Here is a 21,015-nt window from a genome sequence, read left to right on the forward strand (position 1 = left end):
AGTAGTGTGTGTCATTTGATGTTTATAAAGTGCATTATGAGCTCTTTTATTCTTGATATTACTAATATGTTCAGATATACGTAATCTTAATGGGCGGGAAGTTTGTCCCACATAAAAAGAGACACAATTGCATGTTGCCAGATATATCAACCAATCACTACTGCAGTTTGCAAAGAAAGGAAGATCATAAACTGAAGAACAATTCCTGCTAGAAAATTGCTTAGATTTGCATACATATTGACAGTTGGTACAATGACCACAAGGAAAACAGCCACACAATGGTTCTCCCATCAACGTTGTTTGTAAGAGTTGTGAGTTGTTCAAGGTATTTCCACGTTTATAATGATTAAAAAAAGAACTGAGATTTTTCCCTTTCCTGAATGAAAATAAACATCTATCTGGAATAATGCTTGCAAGCTCATAATCACATTGCAGAATATTCCAGTGTCTATGCACACTTTGAATTAGACTGTCAGAATTTCTAGCATAGGTAGTTATAAACCTTATGGGTTGTGATGATATTGCTGAATGATCTCTATAAGTAAGAAGTTCTGATCTATCCATTGAGTTAACCTGATGACTAGCCTTTAGCACATCTCCTATCCTATAACCCCGGGATTTAAATCTGCTGGTTAAATCATCCTTATGTTGTTGAAAGGAAGAATCCTCAGAACAAATACGTTTTACACGTATGAATTGTGATTTTGGAATATTTCGTGCAATATGAGGTGGGTGATAACTGGAGGCATGTAAGATGGTATTGTATTGGGGGTACTTCCTGTACACCTCAGTACCTAGTGTGTGATCAGGTAATCTGTTGATTAATACATCTAAAAAAGTGATTGTGTTTAGATCATAGTGTACAGTAAACTGTAACCCCCATATATTGTGATTCAGATATGAAACAAAATCCATAAGTTGACATTCATCACCCTTCCATACTAGCCAAACATCATCCAGGTAACGTCTCCAGATGTCAATATATTCAATGAATATATTGTTATGGCAGTCATAAATGATATGTTTTTCAACGTAAGCCATAAATAGATCCGCATATAAGGGGGCAAAGGTTGCCCCCATTGCTGTTCCTTTAGTTTGCCAATTACAATTATCCTTGTAATAAAAGACATTATTCGTAAGGACATGTTTGGCTAGACCCACCAAAAATGAATTCAAGTTCGATTCATATAAGCCCGATACTTCTAACCAATAGGCCATTGCATCCAAACCAGCTTGATGGGGTATGTTGGTATATAGGGCACTTACATCCAATGTGCATAAAAACCACTCAGGTTCCAACTGTGTGTCTGAAATAATCTGCAAAAAGTTGGTCGTGTCATGCAGTCGTGATTGTACCACATGTAACAAGGGTTTTAGATGTTTGGTGAGATACAAGGATAAAGGCTCAGTAATGGGGCATTATACTCCATGATTAGTCTAATGAGGGAAGAGTAGAGGGAGAGATGATGACCTCTTTTGTCCTGGATGCAAAACCCTTGGTAATGAGATGTGCCACATAGAAGGACTTTCTCACCACAGTGGCAATATGGTGGTGGAAGGAGAGGTTGCTGTCAACCTTTGTCCCTAGATCTCTTATGCCTTCAGTATTCAGTGGGCTCCCATCAATGTGGTAATTAGTGGGAACTGAGTTTTTCCCAAAGGGGATGATGACGAATTTTTTGGCTTTAAGCTTAAAGCCATGGTTTCGACGACAGTCATTGGTCTCAGTGAGGCCTTTCTGTAGGATGTCTACATCACTTGGGGAGTTAGTAATGGTTCCCAGCTTGCAATAGTCTGCGAACTTGGTCAGCCAGAGTCCCTTCTCATCTGAGAAGTAGATGCTAAACAGGAGAGGACCCAGGACCGACTGCATTTGTGAGTGGTCGGCAGTCTGACTTGGAGTCCGCTGCTTTCACGCTGTGGGTTCTGTCTGTGAACCAGTTTGCAACCCACTTAGTGACATAGGGATTGATGCCTAATTTGGTGAGTTTATCGATAATTCCTATTTATCATATGTATGTATGTATGTATATGGGTCTACTTTAGTAGACCGACATTTCAATTGCCCGATTTCACATCGCCGAGATGAAAGGACTGACAAACCCTTAAGATCGACATCCGTAACACCAACTTTCCACTTGAGGTAAGTAACCACTTGGCCATCCTGTTGAACTTTGCCCATTACCCCCACTGTAGTGTGATCTCAGAGTTGGTATATTTGGTTGGGGGGGTGAAGCCCCCCCCCCCCCATGGGTGAGTTTAGTTTTGTTCTTTTTATTATTTTTTGGGGGGGATGGCCAAGCGGTTACTTATCTCGAGTGGTAAGTCAGTGTTCCGGATCTCGTTCTTCTGTGTTTGTTGGCCCTTTTGTCTTGTCAGTGTAGTGGAGTAGATCTGTGTGTGTGTGTGTGTGTGTGTGTGTGTGTGTGTGTGTGTGTGTGTGTGTGTGTGTGTGTGTGTATGTATGTATGTATATATATATATATATATATATATGTATATATGTATATATATATATGTGTATATATATATATATATATATATATATATATGTGTGTATATATATATATATGTGTGTATATATATATGTATATATTTATATGTATATATATATATATATATATATATATATGTGTGTATGTGTATATATATATATATATATATATATATATATACACACACATATACATACATATATGTATATAAATAAATAAATATATATATATATATATATACACACATATATATATATATATATATATATATATATATATATATATATATATATAGATCCAGCAAACAGCACAATTACCAAAGCCAGGGCCAGCCGATGTCTAGTCCCAGTATGCCTTCAGCATATGTATCAAATGCTGAACAAAAGCATAAATGAAAAAAATCAGTGTAGTTCAAATGCTGAAAACAATTCAATGACTCAGTTTAACAGCTTGCCAGCATTTCAGTAGATGTGCATAAAGAACCCGCTCCAAGACAAATAGCTAAAAGTATAGACACATTTATTCAGCTTGCAGAAATAAAAACAATAAAACTGTAGAGGGATAAGCGCTTTTGGGTTACTCCAAACAACCCTTCTTCAGATCCATATAATTTGTGTCTCTCAAGTATCTGATTTTTAAAATACTTTCAACCAATGAACAGCTAGCTTCAATTTGACGTGTCATAGATGTCTCTTCAATCTCCGCCCTTTCAGGGCGGGTTTCATAGGGAAAGCTGTATTGAGCCCAGGTTTTTGATGTGCTCTCAGTTTCTCTATCCAAAGCATTTCTTCTTGTTCAAGTCTATTATTCACATCACCCCCTCTATTTGAAATGTATATAATATCTAAAGCTCTAAATATGAAACTATGTCCTTCATTATCTCTAATATGCTTGGCCAAGGGATTTTTATAGTCTTTAAGTCTTATATCACTGATGTGTTTGGACAGTCTCTCTTTCATCTGTCGTATCGTTTTTCCGATATAGAAATTGTTGCATGCTAGGCAAGTGGCTAAGTATATGACATTCTTTGTAGTGCAATCTGCATAAAATTACTAATATATCTATTTTTAGTAACTGGATGCTCGAAATAGCCATCCGTACATATATATCTGCACTTGGTGCACCTTCTACATGGAAAAGTTCCTTTTTCTCCTTGAGATAGTGTGTGATTCCATTTCATTATCTTTACATAGTATTTGCTTTAATTTCCTTGCATTTCTGAAACAAAACTTAGGTTCTTCTCCCAGGACCTCTTTACATTCTTCACTTGACATAAGTATCTTCCAATTCCTTTTCACTATGTTACATACTTTTTCTGTGCCCGTTGTATGGGTAAGCACCATTTTCATTTCTTTATATGGATACTTATTTTGATTCATATTCTCTGGTTTCCCTCTTAAGTACGGTCTGCCTTTCTCATTCCTTTCCAAATCTACTTGTGGTCTCATGTTCAACACCTCTTCTTCTCTATACCCTCTTGCCTTCAGATGTTCCGGCATGTCATCCATCGCCATTGCAAGAGTTGTGTCGTCCGACTGTATCCTGGACGTTCTTAAGAACTGTCTCCTCATGATGTTTTTATGGGTATATCTTGGGTGCATACTACTTCTTGGTAGAATACTATTTTTCCAGCAATCCTTTCTCTACAGACTAGTTTCTATTTTCCCTTCTCCATCCTGTGTGATTCGTACATCAAGGAAGTCCATCTGCACATCACTGTGGGTCACAGTGAACTGTAAAAAGTTCGTACTGTTCTCCAAATATATATGGAATCTGTCAAAGTCACCTTCCCACATGATATAAATGTCGTCCACAAACCTTAAATATACTTTTAAGTGGTTCTTCCATGGATTATCTTGATGTATTACTCTGTCCTCCCAGTGTGCCAAAACTATGTTTGCATAGCTATTGGAGCATGGCGTACCCATCGCTACACCACATAACTGTATATAGTATTTCCCTTCAAACATGAAGACATTGTTGTTCAAAATAATCTCCATTAGGTCACACAGAATTGTAACCTGTCTTTCATCATATGTGCCTTCGTCCGATAGAAAACTTCTTTAATGCTGCTATTCCATAAGCATTGGGGATACTGGTGAACAAATTCTTAATGACCATACTGATCATGGTTATGTTTCTTAGTATCCCTTTTCATACTGATATATTCACTCAGCTTCTCAAGGAACATCTTGGTATCTTTAAGGACAGCTGGAGCCTTGTCTAAAGTCCTTTTAATATGGTATTCCACATAAATTGACGCTTGCTCAGTAATCCATCCTGCTCCAGCTACAATAGGCAACAATGTCTTCATGAATTTGACAGATTCCATATATATCTGGAGAACAGTATGTTGTTTTCAGCATTTGAACTACACTGAATTTTTTCATTTATGCTTTTGTTCAGCATTTGATACATATGCTGAAGGCATACTGGGACTAGACATCGGCTGGCCCTTGCTTTGGTAATTGTGCTTTTTGCTGGATTTTTCATATTTTATTACAGCACACTCCTGAGTTCCGGACTTATTTTGTTTGTGTGTATATATGTGTATGAACATGGTTTGTTAAATTGTATGACTAATCAGGATACAGAAAATCTACATTAACCTGGAAGAATACTGTGTTAGAGCAGCAGACTGAGAAGATAAAATGGCTCCACATGTGCAGGGTTGCAGCTGTTATATCTTGTAATTTATTTGTTTATTTATCTTTAGTTGATGAAGAAGAAGAGTACGAGTGTGTCAGTGTGCTAAATTCTCACACTCAGGATGTGAAGCATGTTGTTTGGCACCCTAACAAAGAGGTGAGTTTGCAGACTGTTTGGGCAGCAAAGCTAAAATTCGTACTATACTTGCAGTCAACAAGGTCAGATCTGTCGTGTGCATTTATCACTTATAATTGTTTGTATTTTCCTTCTTTCGTTCTTTCCTTCTTCATTTTTTTGTGAGCTGGGCTTTTGCAGATATCAGTTTCTGAATGCAGTAGTCATATTGCTTGGCACCTGTCCCTGCCTACCCCTGTGTGGAAATATATAGAGCTGTGCTGCTTCAGTGACCCGATGAACTATAGGGAAGAAGATGCACACATGCAACTGCTGTGCTGTTCAGATTTTTGTAAATTTACTGCCCTTTTTCCTGTAATGGAAGTCCAGTTCTATGGCTACATTGTGCAAGTAGTTTGTAATACACTAGCAATTGCCTGAATTGTACTGGTTATAGTCCAAAATCACATGCTAAGTTTTTCCCACAGACAAAATATTACTGGGACAGCTTTGATGTAATGGAAGGAGCATAACTTTGAATAGGTGTGCTTTCTAAAATTTTAAAAGACATGTCATGCATAAAGTTATATTCTGAAAGGTTTCTGCAAGTTACCAAGGTATGTTCGCTTTAACTGGACATATGTTACCAAATCTGAAGTAATAGAGCAGTGGTAAAATTATATACCCAACAAACATTCCATATTTCCAACAAACATTCTTTATAACAGATGTGAATGGCATGTCTTGTGCAGGCCGCCTTATATTCTGTCAATATGCCAGCCGCACAAATTTTGTATGAGTAGGCAAAGTCTGCATAAAGAATAACCACTAATTCTGTAAGAAGTCATTCACCTTCAGTAACTTGTAATAATTGTACTTTTAGACTGGTCGACAGATAAAGCTTTCCTAGACCGTCAGACCTTTCTCCATTGTGTCATAATGCACTCTGGTAGAGCTTCTTTTCAGCTCTTTCATACTATGAAAAGCTTCTGGCATGAAAGAAACAGCCTCAGTTTTTATTTTTTTCCTCTCCGATTTACTGATAATTGCTTATCAGTACTCACATCTTTATTTTGTTTTTGTTTTAACTTTCTTAGTACAAGAGTGTCATTGTCTCTCTCTGTTTTTCTCCCCATCTGTTGATGCCGGCCCTAGGCCCAATCCTCTCAAGATTTCTCAGTACGCTTGAAACAGGCAAATTCCAGTAGTTGATGTGCTGAGTAAATGTCTTTATTGGTTAGGGCCACAATGCTATATTTCCTCGTGTGTGTGTGTGTGTGTGTGTGTGTTTCTTTCTCTCTCTTTCAGTGACACAGCTATATACTACCAAGGAAGAGTGCTAAGAGCATTCCTTAAACGTTTTCTACTTCTTAAAGATACAAGGGGCACCACTCCATGTCTGAAAAGTGTCATTCTTGTAAGAACCCAGTTGTGTTTAAAACCTCTGAGGTTTTGTTGAGGGACAAGTGTGAAGGCTCCTGCTAGCTTTCTGAATCCTCGGGGGGGGGGGGGTCTTCTCCTATGTAGCCTCCTTCTGTAAGAAGAGGCCTGAGTTATTCCCACAGAGTCTGTGAAGCAGGCCTCCAGTTCAGTCAGGCTTCCTTCCATTATTGTTAGAGTCCTTGGCTGGGGATTTTCCCTGGGGTTCAGGTACCTCCAGCATCTTCCCAAGTGCTGCTTTTTCATTTTCCTTTCTGCATGATTGCCAAAGTTTCTCTTCATTGTCTGTGGCTTCCTAGTGACCTCTATCAAAATATGCAAAATTAGGACTTCTTCCAGTTCTGCCATCTTTCCCTGTAGTCCCAGGGTACCAGGAATTTCCTGCTGTCTTCCTCCCTGCAGACTCCTGCTTTTAGCTTGCTCCAGAAGACCAGGTGCCTGTTTTCCCAGGACTCCGATGTCAGTCTGACCAACACTGCCTTATGTAGTGCTGGTCTTGTTAGTGCCTGTATACCAAGTATTGATCATTTAGGCACTGGAATTCTTTGACTCAACCACAGGCAACTGATTGCTAGACGTCAGGTATACAAACACCTCTTTCTGTGTGGCCTTCCCTTTTCAGATAAAGGAGTTTTGCAACTGTTTGTGAATTTTCCCATAATCCTCCAGTTTTCACCACAGTTTTTAAACTTGCTGGTCTAAAAATGCAGTATACTTTGTCATCCATACCTTCTATGCCAACAACCTCCCCTATTAGATTCTGGCCTTCCTTATACCACTTTGACACCAGTACATCCACTACTGTTAATCTGAGAATACTTAACTGACTACTACACTTGGTGTATTTTTGAAAAACAAGTCAGATGAACTATTGCATGTTGCAGAGTTTGGCCCACAATGCCACATACTGCAGAGTCCAGCATTGCTGTTTAAGTACCCCGATTGTAGTTTGCACAGTTTGGTGATGGCAACAAGGTGATCGTTTGGATTTTCCATTTGAAGGAGGAGTTACAAGCATATTGAAAGAATGAAAGAGGGAAAGCCATAGCCAGTGTGGGGGTAATATTTTATCTCGTAAAGGCAGAGGAGCCAGCAGCTGCTCAGTTTTGTGCACTCAACAGTCCCAGGAAACGGATGTGGCTGGAAATCATCAGATGTGGCTTGAAATCATCAGTCTCTTGAAATCATTGGTCATCCTTGACTGTAGTCCAGCTGTGTCACAAGACCAAAGTCTCTGATGTCCTAAGGAGTCTGCAGTCTGCCCAAAATAAGTAACAGTGATCCTTCATCCTCTCCTGCCTGTCCCATCAGAAGTGCACCACCCAGTTATGCTGCACTGCAGCACTGGAAAACTAATCCAGCTATTTGATGGGGAAATAGAACCATAGTCTTTGGAGTTTTTCTTATCTTTTTTACTTGTGGTTGTTGTCTTCATGTCATCCAGAAAGAGGAAATGCCAGTATGGGAGACAGATTTCCCATAAGGACCATCACGAGCAGTGTTTATTTTGCTTAGGTGCTTCACAAGACTGTATGTCTTGTCATATTTGTTAGGAGTTTGTCCCGAAAACTTTATGTATTTGTGTCTCCACTTTAGCTATTTACCTGGAGAACTAACATGTTAAATTGTTGGTTCAGGGTACTTTGGCAAGGCAAAGAAAGTTTTTTGGTCAGATTCTTCAGCTGTAGTGCCCCCACCGGATGTCTCTCTCTTGAGGCTGGTGAAAGCCAGGAGGACCACCCGGTTATTCCATCAGATTCTTCTGCCATAACCACTTCAGATGCAGGCATGGATATTACTTCTCACATGTCCGTGGAGGCTCTGCAGATGTCTGCTTCAGTTGTTCAGGGGGAACTGTGGCTGATTATTTTTGAAGAGTCTAGGGTTGTTCTGCAGATCCTTGTTAGGGAGGAGATTCACACTACGCTAATTGAGTGTCGGCAGGGGTTGAGCCTCCTGAGATATTTAGGACTGACATCCGTTTAAAAAAGAAGCAGAAGACTAAGCATATTTCTCCTGCTCCTAAGGATCCTCAGCGTGTATGACAGGATTTCTCCCAGGGTTTGTTTAATGCTTATGACTTTTAAGCCCCCTCGGGGGGTCTCTGTCCCTGGCCTCCCTTGGTCGTCATCTCCTCTTGAGAGGTCTAGGGAGCAGGTGTCATCTGATGAGGAATCCTTGGCCTATTCCTCTCATATTCCCTTTCCCTTGGATTATGGTCCTGAGTAAGAGGATTCTTTTAGTCCTGAGTCTCCTTTTGAGGAGATTTCCTTTGGGGATACACTTTCCCATCTGATGGAGTTCTTTAAGTGAGACTGTGCCCAGGTCTCTGCTGTTCAGCAGAGGTGTTATGAACTCCTTCAAATGGAGTTTCCCAAGCCCTCTGTTGTTCCTCCTGTTCTATTTGCCTTGTTGGATACTTTTTCTGCTGCTTCTCAGGCTCTTGATTTCCAGCCCCCAGCTTCTAAAAAAAATAATGGGTTTTATAAGGTGCCTGATGATTGTCGATTTCTTTTCATGTGTCCATCTGCTGACCCTTCTGTTGTTTCTGTTTCCTGTGGTAAGCCATCTAAGCTTTTACCTTCTAAGCTGCTCCCTTTTAACAAGGACAGCAGAATCATGGAGAGGTCGGGTAAGCCAGTGTATACTGCTGCTACTCTGGCCTTTAGGGATGTGAATTACCAGACACACATGACCCGGTACATATTGGCCTTTTTTTCTCAGAGAAGGCTTCTGCCCCCTTTTTGTTAGGGTCCTATTTTCAAGTGCCTCACAATTCCATTAACTGTAGTTATGACTCCGCTGATGCTTCGACTGGAGCTACTGCCTTTGGTTCTGTGTTGAGGATGTATTCCTGGCTTCACCTTCTGTCTATGACTGATATTAAGGCCAACTTGATGGATGTTGCTCTTGATAATCTCTTTGGTTCTGCAGCTTCTGAGCTTTTTAGGTCCCTTCAGGAAAAAGGGTAAGGCTATACAAGAATTGTAACATATTTTTGTTTCCCCTGTTAACATGTTTCTGAGGAATCACCCTGCTAAATCTGCTGTTGTCCATAGACAGTGTCACCCTCCTCCCAAAGGTAAAATGGGTGATAGAAGGGCTCCTCCTGCTAAGTCTACTCACACTCCTACAGCGCAGAAGCCTCTTTCCAGACAAACTAGGTTCTGTCTGACTATCTTCTTCCCTCCCTCCTTGGCTAAGTTCCTTTATCTCTTCGTTTTTCCATGTCCCCTGCAAATTGGCTACAGATCACTCAGGACTCTTGTTTTTTTTCCGTTATCCAGGGGTATTACATGGTTTGGAACCCCCCCCCCCCCTTTGGGCATTCCTCAACCTCCTCAAGAACAGCTGCCTTTTTTCCGGATGTTCTTCAGAGCCTTTTGTTTCAAGGAACCAACCAAGCAGTTTTATCTTCTAAAAAGTGGAAGAGATTTTATTCCACAATGTTTCTGGTTCCCAGAAAAGAAGGCACCTGAAGACCCACTCTGGATCTGTCCCACCTCAACACCTTTCTGAACGTTCCTTCCTTCCAGATGTTATCCATTCAAACATTGTTTCCTACTCTTCTTCCTCAAACTTTCCTAGTCTCTAAGGATCAGGATTCCTATGTCCATATTCCTATTATCCTCTTTTTGGGAAGTTTTTATGTTTCCCCGTTGCTTCCTTGCATTTTCAGTTCTCTGCTTTGCCCTTTGGTCTCTCTACTGACCAGGCGGACTTCACCAAATTCCTTGCTCCTGTGATTGCTTTCTGCAGGATGAGGGGAATTCCTATATTTCCTTATCTGGATGACCTGCTCATTCAGTCTTCCTCTCCAGAGAGTTTGCTTCAGCATCTTCACTATACTGTTTGTCTTATGTAAAGCCTAGGGTTTACACTGAACTTCCAGAAATCCTTCCCTACTCCTCCTCAGGATCATATCTTTCTCAGCTGCGGACTCCAGACTGTACCAATGCTACCATCCCTGCTGCCTCCCACGGCTTTGACTCTGATTGCATTCTTTCAATCCATTTTTCTACTAGCCTCTAATACAGCTGGAGAGTTTCTAAGGGCTCTGAGATACATGGCTGCCACCATTCCTATGATTCCTGTGGCCAGAATTCATATGAGAATGCTTCATTGGTTCCTAAAGTCATTTTGGCTTCAACATTCTCATCCTTTAGACTTTCCAGTTCCTCTTGTCTCCTGTCTCAAGTTAAAACTCCAGTAGTGGATTCATCAACTGTCCCTCAACCCAGGGCTTACTTTTCAGCCTCTACTTCCTGTTTAGGTACTCTTTCCAGATGCCTCAAACATGGGGTGGGGAGCTTCCTTACCTTTGGTCTCTTTGTCAAAAGAAGAACCATGTCAATATCAAAGAGATGAGATCTCTTCTCCTGGCCCTTCAGGACATTCATTTTCTCTTTCCTTCCCGTCAAAATCTTCATAGACAACATCACAGTGATGTGGTACTTCAGCAGGCAAGGGGTGGGGGGGGCACAGTCTTACCTCTTGTGCAGGCTAGCTCTTCAGATTTGAGATATGGCTGTCCAGTATCGGGTGACTCTTCAGACTGTTTATATTTCTTCAGATCAGAACATTGTTTCAGGCACTCTGAGCAGATCCATCACACAGACTCACAGACTCTCAAGTGAATGCTTCACAGAGATGTGTTTTTGGACATTGTCTGCCAGTGGGGTACTCCTCAGGTTGATCTTTTTGCCTCCTCTCTGAACAGGCAAGTTCCTCACTTTTGCATCAGAGTCATATGTCCTCTGGCTTGGAAGGTGGACAACCCTGTCTTTTTCCTGGATGGGGATGTTTCTTTATGCCTTCCTTCCCCTTCCTTTCATACCAAGGGTCTTGTTCAAGGAAGACTCTCCCAAAATCTTCTTGTTGACTCCCTTTTGACCCAGACAGCATTAGTTACTACTTCTGCATTTTGCCGAGGGCAGTCATGACAAGTTGCCTCACGGGGGGACCTACTCACATGGAACAAGGGGTCTCTTATTCATCCCCATTTGTTCACTCTTCAGCAGACACTGTGAGTGATAAGGTTTTGATCCCTTTAGACACCTTTTTTCTGATGACATCCTTCAGGCTCTGCAGGAGGCCATGAGGCCCACTACCATAAAATCGTATTTGTCAAAATGGAAGAGATTTTCCGTTTGGTGTCTTGCTGGTAACATGGATCCACTTTCTGTGGAAGCTCCTTTGGTTCCCTCTTATTTGTGTGATTTACTCAATTCTGGGTTGTCGTACTGTTCTTTTAAAGCTCACCTGTCGGCCATTTCTGCTTGTCTGCCTTTGACTCCTTCTATGGCTTCTGTGTTTGAGGCCAATCAATTCCTTAAAGGTATCTTTCATATTAGGACCCCCAGGAAGCCTATTCCACCTTCCTGAGACCTTATTTTTATCTTAGAAATACTGACTCGGGCTCCTTTTGAGCCTGCAGCTTGAGCTTCTTTACAGCATTGTACTTGGAAGACTGTTCTTCTTTTGGCCCTTACCTCAGACGAACAGGTGTCTGAGCTGTTGGCCCTTATGGCTTTCCCTATTTTTTAGTTTTTCATAAAGACAGGTTGTCTCTATGTACTAATCCTTGTATACCCAAGGTGGTTAATGAGTTGTCTGTTAATCAGTCTGTTCATTTTCCCACTTTTTTCCCTTCTCTGCAGTCTGCCAGTGAGAAGGATACATTCTTCCCTTACTCAAAGGTGGCACCAACACAGACACCGCAAACTTTCAGCCCATAGCAATTCTCTCACCCCTCTCTAAAATACTGGAAAAATGTATCCATGCCCAACTCCTCAACTACCTGTTTGTAAACCGGATTCTGTCACCCAATCAGCATGGTTTCAGACCAGAGACACACAGCACCACTACTGCCCTCCTATCCTTCCTAGATGCAGTCAACTGGGCATGGGAGTCTAGCAAAGTAATCGCTTCTCTTTTCCCAGATATCTCCAAAGCCATTGATACCATTTCCTACACCATCCTCCTCTCCAAACTACCACCCTCCACATTTCCCTACCTACCCTACAGTGGTTCAATAGCTCTCTCTCTCCAATAGGCAGCAATCTACCAAATGGCAACAGTCTTACTCTCCCTTCCTCAATACTTTCCCAGTCATACCCGAAGGCTCCATACTTGGTCCTCTCTTATTTAGCATCTTTATTAATAACTTTCACTCCACTGTCTCACAATGCTCGGTAATCCAGTATGCTGACTAGTGTACAATAATATGCCCTGCAAATTCCAGCGCTGAACTCCAGCAAATCACCCAGAATGCCCTCACCACTACTGAATCTTGAATGCTTAACAATCATCTTGTCCTAAATCCAAAAAAAATAAACTAGTACTTTTTACCCTTAAGAAAAATCTTCACTGTACAAGCCCAATACAATACCACTATAGAAGTTGTCCCACACACTAAACTACTAGGCATTATTATAGATGAAAACCTTAACTTTTGACCCACACATAAACAATAACATCAAAAAAACACACCAAAAGCTTGGTATGCTCTACAGGCACCAACACTTTCTTAGTCTCGCTACTAGACAAACACTTGCAACCACCTTTTTTAGTACCCTCTCTCCTTTCTGGTGCCCCACTCCTCACTACATTCCAAAATTCTGCAAAATCCAAACTTGAAATGTGTTACAACCGAATAGCCAAATTTGCCACCTAGGCCAAATTCTCATCCCACCACTGTGACTCACTGAAATAATTAGGCGGGCTGGAACTCCCTCACCATCTCTCATTCTCCCAACTAACTACAGCGCAGAAAATAATCTACAGACATACAGACTGTCCTGCTCTCTCAACACTACTCGCCCAATACCAACTCAGCATGCAACTAAGATCTGAAAGTCATCTACTTCTGAATGTAGAAAAGCTCACCTTACCTGCTTGTCAACTCCTCTATTCCTTCACCATCGCCATACTAATGAACTCACTTCCACCTTCTATAAGAAACATGGGCAGCACCACCACCTTCAAACAAATACTGAAAAATCATTTCAACTCTTCCTGGCTATATACCTGCTCTATAATCTAACCTCCTTTTTTTCTTGTATGATAACTAAACTCCTATGCTTTTTGCTACTGCTGACTGATGATATTTTCTCCATAATTATTATTTTTATCACTTGTTCATACTGGTACAATAATGCTGATTAATATATCTCTGTTTATACCTCTCTGATTGAATTCATCTGACAAACAACAAAATTCCCGCTTTTATGTATATATTCTGTATGTATTACTGTAATCACTGTCTGTAACACTGTACTACTTTTGTACCAATTAATGTTCAGTATTTTCTGTATCTATGTTCTTGTCCGAGCTTTTCTCCCTGGGCCTCCACTGAAAATGGGCTCTTTTAGGCCCAAAAAAATAAATAAAGTTCTTCACACTTTGGATTTGCATAGAGAACTCCACTATTATTTGGATAAAACTAAAGCCATTTGTAAATCTGATGAACTTTTTGTTTCCTTTCATCCTTGATTTTTAAGCTTGGCTGTTTCTAAGCAAACTATTTCTTCTTGTATATCTATGGCCCATTTCCTTTTGTTACTATTTTCATCAGAAAAACCTTTCTTTTGTTAAGGCTCATTCTACCAGGACTGTGGCTTCTTCTGGTGCTTTTTTCAAAGGAGTTAAGACCAGCTCTATCCTGGACTTCCGTGCATACTTTTACCTAGCACTATAAGTTGGATGTGGTTTCCAGAGTTAGTGCTGGATTTGCCAGGGCTGTCCTGCATGCCTTTGTTGAGGGCTGTGCTGGACCTTTCTCCTCCTACCTTTCTTCCTGAACTTGGTGCTCATCCTACTGTAAGGAATACATACTGCAAAAGTGATCTAGAATGGACATTGTACAGTTGTGTAAAATCTTACCATAATAGTAGATGTCCTTCTCTTCACTGTTGCAGTAATTGCTCTGTCCCTTCTCCCCATATTTCTTTGTCATTCTGGATGCACATATTCTTCTTTTCTCATTGGACTGTTGTTCCTCCTTGTGCTTTTCAGTTCTGAGGATGGTACATCCCTACGCCACCTTTATGCCCTATGCCATGACGTACAACCTAAGGCTTTGACATACTAGTCAGACATCAGGCTGCCCTAGACAAAGGATTCGTACTGTTAGGAATACTGAAACATTGAAGAGAAGAACATATACTGTTATGGTAAGATTATACACAACTGTACTTTTTACCATTGGGCCTCTGGTATTCTGTATTAAATGCCCCATTGTTTTAAACATTCCCTACCATCCTTTTCTGTGGATAGTAAATTTTGTTATTGAACTTCCCCTCCAGATTTCTTCCATATCTTTTCCCCACCACCTTTCTGTTCTCCTTAGCCCACTTCACGCTTCACATTTCTTTTAATGCTGCATATTTCATGTCCTTTAGTAAGATTCTCTTTGGCTCTCTGTCTCTCATACTCTTTGTCTTAACCACCTCTTCGTCTCTTTTTACCAGTGAAAGATGTTGCTTGTCAGTGCATATCATATGTCAGGATATATGGGAGACTCCAGCACTTCTTTTCCTATGCTCATTTTTGCCTTGTTCACTCTTCCCCTTGCCATTACTGACGTAGCCCTCTGTCTTTTTGCATTTGTAATAGCATTTTGTCCTTGGGGTCTGTTTGTAAGATTATGAATTCGAATGGATTTACATTGATTTAAATATGCATCAGATACTCCAGTAAAACAAGTCTATGTATGAGAGTAACAAAGTATTTCCTAATTTTACCAAAAATTGTTTATAGAAAATATTTGAATTGCAGTGTGGGTCATTGACTGTATTAGTGTTTTAATTTTTGTACTACAGTGTTAATTTCTTGTTGAGAAAAAGATTAACTTATGTAAATTCACTGATGTTGAAGAAAGGTTTAACTGACCAAGAAAGAGATCAGTTAATTGGTGAGTAAAGACTGCTCTGGGTCTTCATATAAATTGTGAAACAGCTCATAAAAGAATTCAGTGACATTATCAGCTTTAGGGTAGTTAAATACATTGGCTCATTAACAGAAAATTGGTGTGCAAATGTTCAGCACTCAGAAATATGAAAGTGAATGTGAGATTTATAGCCAACATAGTAAAAATCAACTTGCTGTGTAAAAAAGTCTTTTGGCTTTTCCCGGTTAGGGGTCGCCACAGCGGAACTCTAGTCTGCTAATGATTGGCAGTGGATTTTTACAGTGCCAAGTTGCCAGCCTGACGTCCAACCTTCAAAGAAGGCACACCCATTCACGCACGCACCTACCTACATGTCTTTAAACATCACACGACCGTGGGGAGGACATGCAGACTCCACACAGAAGGCGCTCCAGCCGAGAATCGAACGGGAGAACCTCTTGCTGTAAGGCAACAACGCTAACCGCTGCAATCTTCTGTATTGCTCCCAATGCCATTCCTTTTCAGTATAGCACTTTTATTGCTGTTTTTATGTAGCAAGTATCATAGCCAAATATTTAGAAGAAATGTTGTTTAGTTTCTTATAGCTAGCTTCCGTTCTCACCTCAAACCATAATAATTTTTGTTTTTGTGCAATGTTATTAAATGATTTTATTGTTTTCCTGTATGTTGATGTCTGATCTCTTCAGTGACAGACCTTCTGAAATTAAGTTCATTCTTATATTCTGACTCTTAATGTATATTTTTATAATAATCAGCCCTGCTTATTTAATAATCTCTAACAACAACTTTAAATAAAACTCTCTTGACGTCAGGATGGAGTTCATCATCTTCTGTTACAGATTAATGTTTCATTAATAAAGCCCACTACTACAGGTGTATTCCAGTATTGATATATTAAAACAAATATTTATATTGACAGCTGATTGATTTATTTCTGTAATAATTATAAAATGCCATTTAACAAGGCAGCTGATGTATAATTAGTTGGATCTCTTGCCACCTTGATAATTTTATGGTTGTAGACTTAAATGTTTAAGATTTTAACAAAATGAATGCATTTGTATGTGTAACAGAATAGGTCATTTATTAGTAATTTTGTTCATAGAAAATGGTTAAATATCTATCTGTATTTGTCTAGACATAACAGAATGTGTGTTAATTTATCAAAAATGTTTTTATATAAAATGGTTGAATATCTGTCTAAGCACCATGGCAGGGCTAAACACATGGAGGTGTAAACCTTGGCTCTAGATGATTCTCACTGTTGAAGTGACACCCTGAGTCCATGTGCAGAAATAGGGAAAAGGGGGTTGTGGACTGATCTGTCTGGGCCAGGGGCTGTATTAAGATTATTTTTTTAATTATACTAATTTCCCATTATGTGAAAGGTTTGTTTATTTGTAAAATGGACATGAAGCAAAAAGTAACTTGATAAAAAAGATACTAATTGATTGCTGAGTATATACTTGATGTAAGCCTTCATATAGGCTCCCTCCATATTGTGTAACCTAGCTAGATTTTCCCCAAGGATCTTACTTCTTTAACCTAAAAATCTACCCTGCACATAGTAATTTCATCCGGCTCCCCTGCACATAGCCCAAAAAATATACCCTGCATCTCCTAATTAATCTCTGCAAGTTGACAAATCTATAGCTTAAAAATAGCCCATAAATTTGGTGTAAAACTAAACCAGTAAAATACAACCGAAAAGATACATTTGGAGTGAAATTAAACTAGTACAATACAGCCAAAAAGATACATTTGGTGTAAACAGAAATAAGTGAAAAGATACATTTGGTGTACAAAGAAAAGAAACTAGTAAGCCCAGGGATATAGTTGGAGTTAGTGTTAGCCTCGCTCCACTTGCCCTCGCTGTGCTTGGGCTCACTCTGCTCCCCTATTCCCACCCCACCCCACCCCCCACTATTGCTGCATTTCAACTAAACTTAGCCACTCCCTTCCTGCTAACCACCAATCACTGAATCTTCCCCACCCCTGTACCCATTTCCTTCTCTTCCACTATTCCACATCCTGTAAAGCACAGTCTTCCATCTAACTACCTTACAGTCACAAACAACACCTCTCATCATCCACCACACCCACCCCATCCCAAGCAGATCTCCCACTCATGACCAAACCCAACCAAACCATGCCCAAACTACCCAAACCCACATACATATACCTCTTACTATTGCTTCTAGGTGTATCCACCCTTCCACTGCTAACTTCCATCACCAACCACCAAAACCAACTTAATTTTATCGACATACCAAGAAAAATTAATTCCACTAACATTATTATAACACACCCTTTTACTCAACTAGTCCCATATCACTACCAAACCTTCTTTATTCTGAATTATTCACCACTATGCACACAGATTACAGCCATCACACTACCGGTCCCATACAACTATAAAGAACTTTAAGACCCTAAACAAACTACACAAACTCTATTTTTACCTCAGAACCCAGCTCATTAGCTGCGGTGATATACACCCAAGCCCACAAAATCTAGGAGCCCCAACCTTCAACCTGAATGATACCCTACTCCACTGAGACAAATCCACGCTTTTCATTTTAAATTTAAATGTCAGAAGTATACTAAACAAAGTCCATGACCTTCATGCACTACTCTCCTTTTATCAACCTGAGATAGTCATACTAACAGAGACTTTGCTTAAACCAGGCAACCACAACAATGAAATCACTCCACCAGGTTACAGTATAATACGTAGTGATAGAACAGGTAAAAAAAGGGGGGGGGTTTGCTGTAGTGTAGAAATCTGACCTCATCCTTGAGAAAGTAGACATAACAACCCCAGACCTCGATAAAGTTGAACTCACTCTAACAAAACTAAAACTTAATGATAGTAAGCACATCAACATCATAGGATGCTACATCCCTCCAGGCAGCAATATCCCCATTACAGAAAAACTCCTAGAATGGATATCTAACTCCCTCCCCCAGGAAAGCATAGTATTAGGAGACCTTAATACTGACTGGCAAAAGTGTTCCAGTCATAACCCACTCTCCCATATTAACCTACATGGCCTAACCCAACTCATCACTTCCCCCACAAGAACAGACGAGAACCAAACACCAATCCACTCTAGATTGGATACTCGTATCCGACCCATCACTGATATCCCTAACAGGGTGTCTACCAGACACCCTAAGTGACCACCAAGCCACATTCTTACTCAGATCAAAATCACCACAACTGACCCAAATATCTACACGCCTAATTAGAAACAAAAAACACTTTAACCGCTCCAAGTTTATAAACCTAAAAATGTGCAACTGGAGACCCCCCCCCCTAAAAACCTGCCTCTTGATGAAGCTGTACTATATTTCAATACTACCTTCTTAAACAGCCTTAACCATCATGCCCCCTCCAGAACAACAAGAATTAAAACTAAATATGCCCCCTGGTTAACCCCAGACACAAAATCCCTCCTCAAAAAAAGAAACAAGGCCTGGACCAACTACCTCAACAGTAAATCACAATTGAACAAACAAATATACGTTGAACTAAGTAACAAAGCCAAAAACTCACCAAAACAGACAAAACATCTTACTACCAAAAGTTACAGGATAAGCACAGGAACAACCCACAAAAATTTTGGGCAGCAATTAACTCTGTTCTACAACCAGGTAAAACAAGTACCCCAACCGCAAAAATAGATAACCAAGAAGACATCCCCACTCAATTTAATAAATACTTTACAGAAATCATCCAGACCCTTGCAAACAACCAACCCTATGACAACATCCCCACCCCTGAAAATCCACCCCCCACCCCCAACTAACAATTGCCCCAAGTTCAGCTTCCACCCAGTACCAACCAAATCCATTGAAAAAGTACTCTACAAACCCAAACCAACGTCTCTAGCCACAGATAAATTACCCGCTGAATACCTCCACCTGGCTGCAGAAGCCATATCATATCCTGTCTCCATCTTAATTAACAGATCCATCTCCGAGTGTATAGTACCCAAGCTATGGAAAATATCACATATCATCCCTCTACATAAAGGGGGAACCTCCCTGGAACTCAATAACTACCACCCTATAGCCATATTGCCCCTTTTATCTAAAAGTATAGAGAGAGTAATACACAAGCAACTAATGAAATATTTCCTAGAAAATTATCTAATAGCAACACAACAACATGGCTTTAGTCCCTTCCATAGCACCACCACTCCACTAACAGAATTCACCAACATTGTCAGTACTCACATAAACAACGGACTCCTTGTATCTGCCACCTTCCTTGCCTTGTCCAAATCATTCAATATGGTTAACCACAATAAACTCCTTCTTTCACTAGAAACTCTAAACCTTACGACCCCTGCCATCTCCTGGTTCAAAAACTACCTAGAGGAAAGGAAACAAGCTGTTATGTAGCAAAACCAACTCTCCCTGTCCCTACCAGTCTCCCTAGGAGTACCCCAAGGCTCCATCCTGGGGCCACTTCTTTTTACCCTCTTCACCAATTAGCTCCAAACAGCATTCCTAAAGCCTCAATACTGCAATATGCAGATGATACCACCATAATATGCGCAGCCAAATCAGTTGACATCCTTCACTCCCTAATACAAGAATGCTTTTCCCTAGCAGAAACTTGGATTACAAACCAAAGGCTCATTCTGAACCCAAGTAAAACAAAGCTAGTACTCTTTTTAGCTCTCACAGAGCCACACCTCCCACTGATTCTTTCTTCATCTCCTCCTTTAACAAGACCACACTCACCCCTACAAATCATACCAAACTCTTAGTGGTTGAAATAGATAATCACCTTAGATTTGACCTACATATTTCTATAACCATAAAAAAATACATAAAAAACTTGGCCTACTGTATCGCAATAAAAAAATTCCTCGCTGGCAACCCAAAACTACAATAGCGAGGAGTCACCTACTATCCACCCTAGTTTATGCTTCCCCCGTGCTTACAAATCTCCGCAAATCTGACCTAAACAAACTTGATAGTTGTTGTAATAAGATAGCCAAATTCGCTACAACCTCTCCCATCAGAACACATCACTGTGAATGCCTTAAAAAAACTCAGATGACTAGAACCACCACTGCTACTTCAACTCAATCAACTATCACTAGCCCACAAAATAATACATAACTCTGAAAACACTCCAGCCCTATAAAATCTTTTGCAAGCCTATACAACTGCCAGGCCCTTGAGGTCTAGCACACAAAACCTCCTCAAAGTAACCAAATATAACAATGAGGCTGGTAAGTCTGTCTACAGCCACTGTATAGCAAAAACCTGGAACTCCCTTCCTGCCCACATAACTGACAACAAATCCCCATCACAGTTCAAGAAACTTGTTAAAACTCACTTTTTGAATAATCGACTGTGCTCCTGTATCTCCCCTGGCTAATGTCT

The 21,015-nt window shown here is 40.2% G+C and overlaps 1 protein-coding gene across 1 annotated transcript in view; it reads left to right on the forward strand.

Annotated features, from left to right (window-relative positions):
* The first annotated feature begins 5,156 nt into the window (after positions 1 to 5,156).
* CIAO1 (cytosolic iron-sulfur assembly component 1) overlaps positions 5,157 to 21,015 on the forward strand; it is a 306,797-nt gene continuing 290,938 nt past the window's right edge. Inside the window, 1 exon segment of the mRNA XM_044082229.1 lies at positions 5,157 to 5,300. Within this exon segment, the coding sequence (XP_043938164.1) occupies positions 5,157 to 5,300 (144 nt within the window).

Source organism: Protopterus annectens, chromosome 9.part0 (genome assembly GCF_019279795.1).
Source record: "Protopterus annectens isolate FY-2018-M chromosome 9.part0, PAN1.0, whole genome shotgun sequence".
Classification (NCBI taxonomy): domain Eukaryota; kingdom Metazoa; phylum Chordata; order Ceratodontiformes; family Protopteridae; genus Protopterus; species Protopterus annectens.